This window comes from Gavialis gangeticus, unplaced genomic scaffold (assembly GCF_001723915.1).
Source record: "Gavialis gangeticus isolate Ggan-Ray unplaced genomic scaffold, GavGan_comp1, whole genome shotgun sequence".
Lineage (NCBI taxonomy): Eukaryota > Metazoa > Chordata > Crocodylia > Gavialidae > Gavialis > Gavialis gangeticus.
The window spans coordinates 161,507,969-161,522,569 of NW_017729022.1; the positions used below are offsets into that span (position 1 = coordinate 161,507,969).

Here is a 14,601-nt window from a genome sequence, read left to right on the forward strand (position 1 = left end):
AAAAAAAAAAAAAAAAAAAAAAAATCACAGAATACACTGATCTATCTATAGGTTACTTTTATTTTTAACATGGCAAAGTAAAGTCCACAACTGTCCTGAAGTGAAAGCAAAGGTAACATGCAGATGAAAAACAGGGAATCAAAGACCAATTGTAGTTACCTGGCACTGCTTATCAGGACACCTGGATACTTTTACGCACAACAAACTATTTACATGTGCTGTAGACTATTCACTTGGGTACAGAGTTAAAAAAAAGAAAAAAAGCAAATCGCATTTAATATAATGCCTTTATATATTCTGCCACAATGCTGAACACTTCCACCCACATGACACAGTTACAGTTAAATGCATCTCCATCCCCTGAGGGATCGTACTCAGAGAGACTAGGAAGTGCACTCACCTCCTGCCTTTATCCATCCTGGAGCAGAATTCTGTAAGTATCCCTTGTAACCTGGGTCTGGCCTACAACACCTCATGAATGAACCAAGTTACCCAGGTAGCGTAGGTCCAGCGCTACATTCAAAAGACAAGCTGATCTTCCTTTTGGGAGTGTGTTTTGTGATTACTATATGCAGTCACAATCTTAAAAGCAAACCTGTCTATTCTATGATGATGAGACACAAAGCATTTGGAATAAAAAAAAGTTAACATACCATTTTCACACATGTGTCTCTCTTCCCTAAAAGCTACTGGCAACCTAGGCAGGCCTAGGTTCTCCAAATGTAAGGAAATCACACACATACTTCCAACATTTCTCTACCACAAAGATACTGACATGTTTGTCCTGCATTCACAGAGAACAAAAGGGTGAAGCTGTCAAGCATGATATGTAAGCTGTGCCTTTATCATCAACTTCAATCATGTTTTCCAAAGCTATATGCAAGATCTGTTTTGGGCTGGGTTTGGGTTTTGTTTTTCTTAAAACATTTAGTCCAGGTTTTTCCAAAGCTACCATAAACTCTAATGGCCCCTACAAGTTCTCTGCATTTCTGTGGGGAGAAAAGAGCTAAAAAGGTGTGCCACAGTCTTAGTAATTTTTCCTTACAGGAAATTACATTTGCTTAAACAGATGCGGGAATCAACAGGGGCAGGCACTGCTCAGCCAGGTTGGGGTGGGGTGTAGGACAGGGTGGGGTGGGGGGCTGGTTCTCACAGCTCCACGTACCCTGGGAGGTCACGGGGGCCCCCAGATCTGTGCAGGGTGGGGCAGGTGGGCTGGGCTCTTCTCTCCAGGGGTTGGGTGCCAGTGGGAGCTATGGAGGGGGATGCAGCCACCCCAAGTTTTGCCGTAGCTCCCTCCCAATGCTGCTACCATCATGTGCCCAGCGCAGCCACCGCATACCCAGTGCAGCTCCAGCTCTTCCCAACTCAAACCCTGCTTCCCCCATGCAGTGGGCCCAGAAGCATGCCAAGCCCAGCCCCTGGCAAGAAGAGCCCCAGCCTGATCCACCCTGCACAGACCTGGGAGCACATGCCCGCCCCCCCCCGGGATGTGTGCAGTGGCAGGAGCCATCCCCCTGCGAGCCGTGGGTCCATCCTGCGCCCCACCCCAGCTGGGCAGCGCCTGCCCCCGCCCTCACCACACAGGGTAGGAATTTGATCTCCCCCCCACACCTCTTCCACCACAACGGACTTACCAGCTGGAGGCAGCTCTCCACGCTGTATCAAACTAGATTGGTATCAGCCCCAAAAATCTCTATCAGCGCACCCCTAGTTTTAAGTCCTATGCCTATGGACTTCTACAATTCAGAGTAAAATGCAAGTTTTTACTTACGGCCTTTCAATTTAATGACTGCCTATGTTCTCCTATATGAGCAACAGCATAACTAGAAGTGGGTGGAGAGGTGGCAACCGGGGCAGCAATCTCAATGTCATCTTTGTGGAGGTGTGCAAAAGCAGCTGCCGCCTCAGTGGCAACTGACCACACTGCTATAATTAACATGGCAGAAGCTGGCACTACCCCGGCACACACCTGCCCTGCTACGCCTCTGGTTACAAGCCAGGAAGAATAGGAATTCATAATACACTTTTCTGAATCGTTTATTATTTTGTACACTTTCACTGACTCCCTGTTTATGAGTCTCCTTGCTCAGATAAATAGTACAAACTTTCCAGTCTGTCTTCATGATTGTCCTCCCACATGCTTAAAATACTCTAGCTGCCCTATTCTGAACCCTCCTGATGCTGTAATTTCCTTTTTAACACACAGTGACAAAGTATAACATTAGGCCAATGACTAATAACAACATCCTCTATATTCTCCATCACATTCCTCATGCACTTCAACATTTTGTTCATATACATTTTAAAAGATACAATCCCCCATTACACTTCCTATCACTGGGCCAAATTGATATTATTAAATTCGATTCTTATGAGAAGGATCAGGAGGTCAAATCTTTCCCCTATCAAATATGTCCTTGCTTAAGATTTAACAATACACTGCCTCAACCATCATGTGGCCTATTTGCAACACAGCTTAGTTATAGCCCTTAGAAGTTCCATACTCAAGTGCAAAGCTAGCAACCAGGAGTGGCAAGTTGGTTTTGTCATCTCCCTACTCGCCCACACTTTCATATCTTAAAGAGATGTACACTTTTAACCTACATACTGATTTTTAACAGAATAGTACCAAACACTGGAGGAATCTCACTGCTAACCTCTTCCCCGTGATGAAAACTGAGTGTGTTATGTCACTCTTGATTCTCTGAACACACTCAAGTTAACAGCATAACAGTTTCTTGAGAAAGCTTGGGGCAACCCAATCACACAGCATGTTGCATACGCACAAGAGTGCCAAACTGAAGTGACATGAGCAAGTTTATACTGGCATTTTCCAACTCTTGGGTACTTCATTTTGCATCCAAAGACACCAAAGTTGCAGTTCCTTGTATGCATGTTTTTAAAATGGAATTTTAGATTAGTCAGGCAGACAAGAAATGCAGTATGTGATCTAAAACAGTGGTCTTCAAACATCTAAGTCACAGAATATTTCCACATCTCTCATGGAACCTCTACCACTATCCTAAAGTCTGACATGGAGCCAGGCAACCCAGCCTAGTAATGGGGGCACACTACCTCTCAGCCCACTCCACCATTACCCCCAGGCCTTTTGCCGAATCCACGCTGACCTGCTGCAGAACCCCAGTACTCTGCAGAACACAGTTTGAAAGCCCCTGGCCTAAGAATTTCACATCTCCACAGGAAGGCCAGCAGAGACCAAAGACAGTTATGGCTACATTTTCCTTACTTCCTTGCTAGTGTCTGTGGAAGCTTTCCAAAAAAACCAAGCAAACTGTTGTTGTGCCTGCTGAAGACTTAAGGAATAACACAGATGCTGAAAAAGGAAAAAAAAAAGTTATTAAAAAAAATTATAATTACGATTAACAAAAAAAAGGTTTCCCACTTTCGCGCTATCTGATCTTTAAAAACACACAAGGTAAAGGTAAAGTAAGTCTGGTTTCAATTCCTTTTGTCACTTGAAAAGAACAATTTTCAAAGGAAGCTATGCAAGACGTGAGCAAATGGGGCAGCAAACAGGGCAATTTGCAAGCAGTTTGCGAGTCAGCTCACAGATCAGTTTGCTTTCCCCTTTGAAGGGAACCTTTAAAGTAAGCTCTTTCTTTAATGAAGAGTAACTAGCCTACACATATTTAGTGTAAGTAGATAAAACTGAACAATTAGACCAATACTTAAGCACCCTGTTTGACTGAAGTCCAGGGTGAAAAGGAGTTCACTAGGCAGTTTGCCTGGATAACCTCTCACCCTCCTTCACTTTAAGCTTGATGAGAGGAAGCAGGTTAGCAGGGGAAAGGGAAACTTTTGGAACCAAGGAGCAGTGAACAGGCCAAAGTACAGGGAAGTTTGCTAGAAAAAGTCTGCTTAGAAAGAAGGGCAGGAAAAGAAAGGCAGTGGATTAAGAGACCCAGAGAAATGGCTAGAGGCCCTTTTAATATCAGAGCCACTGCCACCTCTTCCTCTCCTTGCACTTGTGAGGTATGTGTCCAAGCAGGACCACTCACTATAGAGGATTCCGCTCTGGGCCTGGTTTGGTGCTATGGAGACTGTGGCTTGCACGTTCCTCGCGGAGACAGCCAGGTGGAGGAGTGCCTGCGCTGTGAGTGGTGCCTTCTGGTAGTGTCTGTAGGAAGTACGCAAGAGCTACAGGAGGCAGCGGCAAGACTCTGAAGCATCCTTGACCATGAGGACTTTATCGATTAGACGCTGGAGAAGACCTCTAAGACTATGGAGGAAAGGCTGCCTGAGGCAGCACTAAAGAAAAAGGTCATGGACTCCCAGGAAGGTGGACAGCTGGAAGCTTGTGACCTCTGGCAGCAAGCACAAGTCTTCATCTCCATCTTCAGCAGTTTGCCTGGAGAACACATGAAACCCTGTCAACAGAGGAGGAGCAAGAACCTATTCTGCTGGTAGAAGAGGCCAAGCCAGGCATCCACAAGGTGGGGAGGATTGAGGACAGTGCCACTAAGAGGAAGTGACAAGTGGTGGTGGCTGGAGACTCTTCTGTAGGGGATGCTGGCCTAACCCATCATCATAGGAGGTCTGCTGCTTTACCAAAGCCCAGATTCAGGATGTCGTGGAACAATTACTGAAACTCATCTGGTCCCCCCAACTACTACATCATACTGCTCATCCATGTGGGCAACAATGATACTGCCAGGGGTGACTGAACAGATCAGAAGTGACTACAAAGCTCTGGGAGGACAGAAGCTCAGGTGGTGTTCTCATTCATCCTTCTGGTCAAAGGGAAGGGCCTGGGCAGGAGTGGATACATCCTGCTGATCAGTGCACAGCTGTGCAGATAGTGCCACCAGCAGGGCTTTGGTTTCTTCAACCATGGGATGTTGTTCCAAGAAGGATTGCTAGGAAGAGAAAGGATCCACCTGACAAAGAGAGGGAAGGAACATCTTCACAGACAAGCTTGCTAACCTAGTAAGAAAGATTTAAACTATGTTTGCTGGGGGATAGAGACCAAAGCCCTGAGGTAAGTGGGGAAGCATGTGGCCTGGAGAAAGCACAAGTATGATGCGGCAACAAGATTCCCATCTTTCCTGTGAAAACGGGCCAATTGGCTAGTTACATCAGGTGTCTGTACACAAACACATGGAGCCAGGGAAAAAAGCAGAAAGACTTGGAAGTCTTCACACAGTCACAGGATTATGATGCAATTGAAATAACAATCTTGGTGGGATAGGTTGCATGACTGGAGCACTGTCATGGATGGGTATAAACTGTTCAGGAAGCACAAGCAAGAGAGAAGAGGAGCTGCGCTTTGTGTAAAAGAGCTGTATGATTATTCAGCGCTCCAGTATGAAACTGCAGACAGGTCTTTTGAAAGTCTCGAGGGTCAAAGGGGAGAGCAACAAGGGTGATGTCAAGGTGGGTGTCTGCTGTAGATTACTAAACCAGGAGGATGAGGCTCTCTTTTCAATAGCCACCAGAAGTTTTCCAGTCACCGGCCCTGGTTCTCACGGGGGATTTCAATCACCTTGACATCAGCAGTGCACAGGCAATCCAGGAAGTTTTTGGAGTGTGTTGGGGACAACTTCCCAGTGCAAGTGCTGGACAGACCAACTAGGGGGCATGATCCTCTTGACCTGCTGTTCACAAACAGAGAAGAATTGGTATGAATGCAGAAGTGGATGGCAACTTGGACAGCAGCAACCATGAGGTGGATTGAGTTCAGGATCCTGAAGAAAGGAAGGATGAAGAGCAGCTGAGTAAGGACCCTGGACTTCAGAAAAGTAGACTTCGACTCACTCAGGGAACTGACAGGATCCCCTGGGAGGCCAGTCTGAGGGGGAAAGAAGTCCAGGACAGCTGGCTGTATTTTAAAGAAACCTTACTGAGGGCACAGAAACAAACCATCCCAATGCACATGGAGACCAGCAAATATGTCAGAAGTCCAGCTTGGCTTAGCAAAGAACTCTTCAGGGAGCCAACACACAAAAAAGAAGCTTAAAAGAAGCAGAACTTGGACAAACAACTACAAAGGAGTACAAGAGCACTGCTTGGGTATGCAGGGATGAAATCAGGAAAGCCAAAGCGTAACTGGAGTTGCAGCTAGCAAGGGACATGAAGGGTAACAAGAAGGATTTCTACAAGCATGTCATCAACATGAGGAAGATCAGGGAAAGTATGGGTCACTTACTGAATGGGGGAGGCAACCTAGTGACAAATGATGCAGAGAAGGCTGAAGTACTCAATGCTTTTCTCACCTCAGTCTTCACAGACCAAGTCAGCTCCCAGACTACTGCACCTGGCAGCCCAGTCTGGGAAGCAGGTAAGCAGCCCTCAGCAGTGAAAGAACAGGTTAGGGGCTATTTAGAAAAGCTGGATGTGTACAGGTCCAGGAAGCTGGATGCAACACACCCAAGGGTGTGGAGGGACTTAGCTGATAAGACTGAACAGCCACTGGCCATTATCTTTGAAAAAACTCACAGTGGTCAGGAGAAACCAGTCAGCCTCACCTCAGTCCATAGAAAAACCATAGGGCAGGTCCTCAAGGAGTCCACTTCTAAGCACTTGGAGGAGAAGCAGGTGATTAAGAACAATCAGCATGGAGTCACCAAGGGCAAGTCATGCCTGACCAACCCAATTGCCTCTCTGCGGCTGCAGAGACAGCAGGGGACATGTTGCATACCTTGACTTTAAATAAGGCTTTTGATAGGGTCTCCCACAACATTCTTGTAAGCAACCTAAGGAAGTCTAGACTGGATGAACGGACTGGAAGGTGGATAAAAAACTGGCTGGATCATTGAGCTCAAAGGGTAGTAATCAGTGGCTTGTTGTCTAGTTGGCAGTCTAGTTTGTCCACCAGAAAGGATGCGGACAAATAAAAGAGAGTCCAGCGGAGGGCAACAAAACGGCTAGACGGCTAAGGCATATTATTTATGAGAAGAGGCTGAGGGAATTGGGCTTATTTAGTCTGGAGACAAGAAGACTGCAAGGGGATTTAATAGCAGCGTTCAACTACCTGAAAGGTGGTTCCAAAGAGGATGAAGCTCGACTGTTCTCAGTGGTGGCAGATGACAGAAGGAGCAATGGGCTCAAGTTGAAGCATGGGAAGTTTAGGTTAGATACTAGGAAAAACTCTCACCAGGAGGGTAGTATATCACCAGAACAGGTTACCCAAAGAGGTTGTGGAATCTCCATTCTTGGAGGTTTTTAAGACTTGGCTACACAAAGCCCTGGCTGGAACGGCCTAGTTGGGGATGGTCCTGCTCCGAGCAGGGCGTTGGACTACGTGACCTCCTGAGGTCCCTTCCAACACTAATTTTCTATAATTCTAAGAAACAGCTGAAAGTTTAGTGTCAGTTACACTTTAATGATACTAGAAGTAAATGTAAAGAGAAAAGCATAAAGTCCTCGTCTCTTGTTCTAAGAATAAAGAGATATGAATCACTTTCAAGATAATTAAAAATTAATCAGTGTTTCTGCATGTGCAATCTCTACACAGACCGCATCATTCACACAAGATCTACAATGATTCAACATTACGCTGTCTCTATTAAGCAAGATTACAATGAGCTTTGCACTAGGCATAGTGGAATTAGTCAGGGATATCACATCTGCCTAAACTCTGAACTTTTCTTATCACCTCTTATAATGATATATAACCTTATTTTTTCATTAAAGGTCTTTTAAAGTGTTGCTTATACAAATAAATGGTGACTGAAATCAGATTTGACTCTGGACTCCATAAAAATCTGTGCACTAAATGGATCATAAATAGTTCCCTATATAGAATTGGATTATTTTAGAACTTATCATAAAGAAATGATTAGAATGGCTCTGTCAGGATAGCTGATATCTAAATCTACAGTTATGTGATCTCTTTCTACAAGTCAAAAAAAAAAAAATCTCACTTTGGGGTTCATTTGGATCACAACCCCAAAATTAAAATAAGGCCTAATGTTTTTTACAGTGATGCATTTCACACTGTCCAAAACTAGCATATAGCCTTACCAGAAAAGGTGTTAAAAATAATATTAAAAAATAATGTATAAAAATAAGACTATCAGGGTTTCTAAAGATTGCTTTTTTCAAAAAGATACCAAATCACTAGTATTATTTAATGATATCTGGCGATTTCTGGTTATTTAATGATAACCTGTAATTTCTTTCAATTTGTGGAACTGAGTGCTGCTTAACATAGACAATTACTGCTAATTAATGAAAATCAGAGTGAAAGAGTAGTTAGATCTTGTAAATTAATAATCTTCCACCATTCTGTACAAAATATTTACTTTTGGATATTACCTGAGGTCTTCTAGCCCCTGTTCCACTTCCTGAAAATAAGGGTTTACATGACAGAATAAGCAAAGCAGGCAGTGTGTGTACTAGACACTAATGCAGTATTTCTCAGCTGGAGCAAAGAAAGATCCCATCCAGGATGCTGCAACGTGAGCACCACTGCTGCCTCAGCCAAGTCAAAGTGTCCCATGCACCCAGTGCACAGCCAGACCAGGAAGGGCTGCAGCATACTCTTGCTCTCCTGCTTAATTAGGGTTCTCTGGTAAACCTAAAGCAGGCAGGAAAACTGGCTTGGGCTGTAGCCCTTCCTAGTCTGGCTCCCCCATACTCTTCCCAGAAACAGAGGTGCGTGGGACAGCTCCATGTACCTCTGCTTCCGAGAAATGTTGTATGGTGTAGGACTGGGAAGGTCTGCAGCATGAGCCAGCTCTCCTGCCTGCTTTAGGCTTATCAGAGAACCCTAATAAAGCAGGAGAGCATAAGGGTGCTGCAGCCCTTCTCAGTCTGGCTTTGGAAAAGACATATGGGGTGCCCTTACTGGTTGCAGTGGCTCACCCCATTTGAGAATCACAGAAAAGTTGAGGCAGCACAACAGTTGTTCTCAACAAGGAACACCAAATTCAAAAAAGTTGAGGAAGGTACCCCGATTCTAAAGTTTGAGAACAAGTGCACCAATGAAACAGACAAAAGTTACATCTGCTTCTTTCATGCATCTAGAACAGTGATTCACAACCAGGGAGCCAGCAGATCCTTTGAAGCATGCCTTGAGGTATGAAAAGGAAAGCAAAAAAAGCATGAGGAAATGAGCAGATAAGTGCAGGCTCAGACTTGTCCTTGCCTGACCAATCCCCGCACCCCCAATGCCCAGCCCTTAAAAAACATACATCAGGAACAACTCAATTCACCAAAGTTACGGAGCAGTACCTCAAGTCCAAAAAAGGCCAAGAACTACCGATTTATAAGGAAGCTTTTGGCTACTATTTTGGTGTCAGCGAAGAAAAAACAATAAGAAGTCTCCCGACAGATTCAGTGGAGGATGTGTGTAGTTCGTGACAGGACATATAGCTGGCCAGCTCAAGGCCAACAGATATTATGGCCAGGAGTAGGCTCACCTCTACTAGGGGCAATTCCACAATTCCTGCCATGGCTTGGCTTACTGTTGGTGTTACAACTGTATCACAAGATCCCAGCAGGACCCAAGTCTTGCTCTGCCAGGTACTGCAATATCAAAATAAAACAAAGAACCTTCGCCTACCCAAGATGTATTCCAGAAACTGAACGAAAAACAACTGGATGTGGTGCTAGTCTACAGCTACTCAAACTACAAAAGATGACAACTGTACTGCTGCTCAAGAAGCAACCCCTCCCCTTTTCCTTGTGGGGAGGAAAAGAAGCCTCAAAGTCACAACTACAACCTACACATGCAAGCCAGAAACCAAAGATCAAGCATCTTTCCCCACCAGATCAACAGCTAGAAATCCAAGCCTCATTCTGCTTCACCAAGTAAAATCCATTTAGAAAAATGTTAAAAGGAAAGGGGTAAAGAGGAGGAGGGGCTGAGATTCATCTTCACTGTAACAAAGTTCTAACATCTGAGCAACATATCAGAGAAGCTAGTGTGGTTTTCAGGCTGCAACAGACTACACTCCAACCACTGCATTCAGACAGCAAGACAGCTACAAAGCAAATGTCTTTTAAAGATGAGATGAATCAAAGCGAGGCTCTATTTTACTAACCCAAATTGTATTTTTAGACATTTAACTAGAAATAGTGTTTTGTTTTGACTATGAAGCCTGCATTTTTCTTCTCTCCTCCAAAAGCCCCATTAAGAGAAACAATACACTCTACTAACAGGCAGGGGTCAATCTTATTTGGACCCCAGTCTTGGGTTTTGTATCAGCAAGAACACATCAAATGAGAAGTTTATTCAGTGCAGTTTTTATTTTATTATTTTTAGTGCATTTAATATCTTAGGTCCCTTCCTCAGCCAAATCTCCTGTGGCATTTTTAAGTGCAACAGCAATTGAAAGGCTTTACCTTCACAACTTACGCTGAGAGAAAGCCATTTTTTCCTACAATGTGAGGTCTAGTTCTACTTGGGACAATACAAGAATTTGAGAAAATAAAGCTTAAAGCTCTACTAGGTCAACAGTTCCAGTCCAAAGGTTGGTTGTTCCAAACCAAAATTTGTGCATGGGAAGGAGGCAGTCACCAGGACCTCTATTTAGGCCATCTCTTCACATACATACGTACTCCCTTTCTACAATATCTGTCACACTATTTTAGGACATCATATGATGCCAAGTGTATGAAAAATAGATAAATTGTGCTACAAATTGAAAACACCAAAAATACAGTGAGGTAAGGAAAGAATGACTATCCATTGGAAAGAGTTAGAAGCATAATCTGTAGGATTTTGGGGGGGGGGTAGGGGAAGGACTGTTTTTGTTTGTAATTTATAATAGCAAGGTAATTCCCCATGATTGGTTTATAGTAAATAGAAAGAAGTATTTTAATTGTCACTCTTGAAAGGTCCCTCTTAATTCATTGACAATTCATCAATAACATATGGATTTCCTAAGACTCTGGCAAGGTGTGCATGTATGTGCAGAGCAGACAAGTGTCCAGTGTTCCAACTGTTCCATGCCACATCTAACAGACCACATCTAAACAGAACCAGGCAAACATAAGACTAGACAGTATAAGCAGAGTCAGAAAAGAAATATACCATCCTTTGTTTCTAGACCTTTACACACACACACACACACACACACACACACACACACACACCTGTACAGTTTAAAAAAAACAGACAAAAACAAACAAACAAAAAACAGCCCAATTTTTAGATCATTAAACTGCACTGCTCTCTCTCACCTGGTAGTCTGAGTTCATAAACATTAGCAAAGCAGAACCAAGATACAGTACTACCCTCACTAACAGAAGCTTAGCTGATAGCTGGAGAAGACTATGTAACAATAAAGCAACAGAAGTTGAAATTAGAACCTTGTAATCCTGACTTCCAGCTCCTTGATCTAACCAACCAGTACATAAGGTATATCTTTCAAACTTCTGGCTCTTCAAACTGAGTACAGCGATGGACTAGGTTATATATCAGTAACTACTACTGAGAAATTGACCTTGCATTTCAAACCCACCTTCAGAAGCCTATTCATAAGAAGAGAGTAAAAAGAAATCCCATCTCTCACTGGAATTTCTCAGGTCAAAATACCCTTCTTTCATTCTACCCCATTCCTCACTTGCTATTAATCTAGTTAGGCCCATAATTAACAGTAACCCTTTATAAGCAATTTCTCTTATCACACGTCTCAAGCCAGATGGTAATCTGGCACACTTCAGTCTTCAGTCAATGGTTGGGCTATGAAAAATATCCAACAATGAGCTAATCTACTGGTCAAGTAAGAACCTTCTATACTGTCTATGTATTCAGTTTAAATCACAGATATACAGTCAGCCAGTGTCAAGGCTTACTCTCTGTTTACATGTATTAAGATAAGATACACTGCAATGAAGATACACTAAAATTACTAACCTTTGTCCTAGTTGTAGATGTGCAAATCAGACCTAGCTACAGCACATCTCTCTTTCAGATTATCAATGAATACCCAAAGCCACTCTAGACTGGCAATAGTAAAAGCTGAACATCAGTTGTAAATTGGAGTAGTAAATAGGCCCCATTTTACTAGAGAGAAGACAAAATAACTGTATAGTATCCATGCATTCCAGATGCATCCCTCCTTTACAGATTTACCTATAGGAGGTAAGTAAGTGTCTCATCAGCACTTGCTCAAATTTATTTGAGAATGAGAAGTATTCAACTGAGAACTACTCATACATTTGACCAATGTCTCAAGATTCGGTCTCAAAACAGAAATAGGGTCCCTCTGCCTTGAAACCATCCTAGAAAATATTTCCATGTTGCTGCTAATTCTACCAATAGGAAAAGCTACTTTAAATATGCCAAAGAGTTCTTAAGATAGCAAAAGAAAACTATTCAAATTCTCAAGATGCAACAGCAAACTGACCAAGAGAGGTTTCAAGGAGATTCTAGAGTATGCAGATCATGCTGACACCACTTTCCAAGCAAGAGGCAAAAGAAACCACACAGTTCTGCAGACAGCAGGGAATGTACCCCCAAGAAACTGCCCTCAAAATTCATCAACAGCTATGCAGTCAAAAGACAATGGCTTGAATTTTAAACTGGCACTTATGATCTAAACATTGCACCCCTAAGGTCTCATGCGAGATACATTTTTCCTTACTGTTATGCTGATAAACTTTCACATATCCAATTAAGAATACATACAACACTGTAAAGATCTCTTCCTACTGGAAAAGTTTTATTGCATTTAAAGACTGATGGTGGGCAGCTAAAAAAAGTACCTGCCACTGCAAATACTATGTGGACTTCTTTTTAATGAGCAAATGTAAACATACAAAGATTAAAATAAATAAATAAAATAGCACAGTTGGAAAAAGATCGAGCTGTACCAGGCAATGCAGTTCTGAAGCAGTGCAACGCTTGCAACAGTTCTGGCCCAATGGTTTGGAATCTAATTGTGCTGCCACCACCACCTCCTTAAGGAGAACTAGAAGCTCACCTAGAACATCCACAGAACATATGTGCATCTCCACAAGGCACACAACACTATACCAAAAGGCACATTATCACAGCGACTTCAGCTCTTGCGGCCCAACAAATAGCTTTGCCGGTATGTGGAAGAGCTCCGTATCTGGGTCAATACTGAATACTCTGACTAATCCAGAGTCCAGCCAGACTCCAGAGCTGTGTGCCGTCATTCCTTTTTCCCCTTGTATACACAGGCAAGACCTGCAGATGCCTCCTGGGCTGGAGAAAGGGAGACAGAATTTCAGGAGAGTTGTTCATGTTGTTCTCACAAGACAAATGTCCTCCACCACCTCCCTTTTTTCCAGAATCTGAGCCCATGCACACAATTGATGGCTCTTTCATTGCACAACGTGCAGCAGCCAAGATGAAAGTCAATATGCCCAAGGACAAGGTCTACAGCCTTCCTTAGTACATCATCAGTTCAGTCCATCATCATTGAGCCTATAAACACTAACAGGTAAAAGAAGTTCAAATGATAACTACAAAGCAATGCATGCAAATTTATATATAAAACTCAGATAGTTAAAAAATTAATTTTATAAATAATGAATGAAGACTTACACAAGAGAGAGAGAGATGTATCCCTACATTTCACCTACTTCCACAAAAGATGTTCCCCTTATTTAGAAGTGGCAGTAAATGAGAACTGTAGGTGCAAGTCATAAGGAATGAGAGCTATTTTTTCAAAAATTTATTTTAAGGGAAACCTCTCAATCTTCCGTACTGATAGCTCCAAGCGAAAATTATTTGTTTATACTCAAAGCGTAAGCATTTCAGCCTTGTACCTAACAGAAATGAAGGGGCTTTTCAAAGGTGTCCCATATTAACACCAAAACAAGACGACCTCAGGTCCTGGGAGCATGGGGAAAAGGAGAAACACTTCTAAAGGCATGGACATCACTAATCATGAAGTAAGCTATTGATTGGGGGCTAAGAGCCTCTATTATTTAATATGGTCTTTGAACCCAGTAATGTAGTACATTATAAAGATATTTTTAAAAGATCAGTTTTAATATAAATAATAGATACATTGAGAGTTCAATCCAGAAACTTAGTGCATGTCTGTATAACAGGCCAAAGGGAGGGGGGGGAACCCACAGTAACAGCATCTACCCCCTTATTATTTAGGATGTAGCTACATGATTATACTTGTACATTTCTTTAAGTTATTAAAACATTCTTACCTGTATATCCTGCCCACCAGCCCCAGGAAGCCACCATAGCTAAAAGCCATTTAAATAATACTCCTTCGATATACCAGAACAGCTTACTATCCAACACTCGAAGAGGTTGCAGTATCATTAAATACAAGATGTAGGACGGAATAGCAACCAGGTTATTGGCGACCATAAAACCGAACCTTAGGAGTGCTTTCAAAAACGTATAGCCCACCCTTTGGGCTTGTACTAAAGTCACAGCCATTCTCCTTCACAACCAAGTATATGGGTTCTTCCTACTGGGAAAAGAAAAACAAGATGCATCTGTTACTTACAGGCTAAAACAAAAAGACAAAACAAAACAAAAAAACCCAACACCACCACCCCCAAACACACACACAAAGTTAGCTTAGAGGCTTGGGTAGCTGGAGGCTGGCATCTCCCTGAGAAGGCTCTATTCTCAATACAGTTGCACAAGCGTACTTGCTTCTCCATTCATTTTGAGAGAGCCAGAATGGA

General features: G+C 42.9%; 1 protein-coding gene across 1 annotated transcript in view; it reads right to left on the reverse strand.

Annotated features, from left to right (window-relative positions):
• The window catches only part of LPGAT1 (lysophosphatidylglycerol acyltransferase 1), a 131,502-nt gene extending 117,113 nt beyond the window's left edge, over window positions 1-14,389 (reverse strand). The window contains exon 1 of the mRNA XM_019516424.1: window positions 14,110-14,389. Coding sequence (XP_019371969.1) covers window positions 14,110-14,347 — 238 coding nt within the window. The 5' untranslated portion in view covers window positions 14,348-14,389. The remainder of the gene's footprint in view (window positions 1-14,109) is intronic.
• Between the last annotated feature and the right edge of the window lie 212 nt (window positions 14,390-14,601).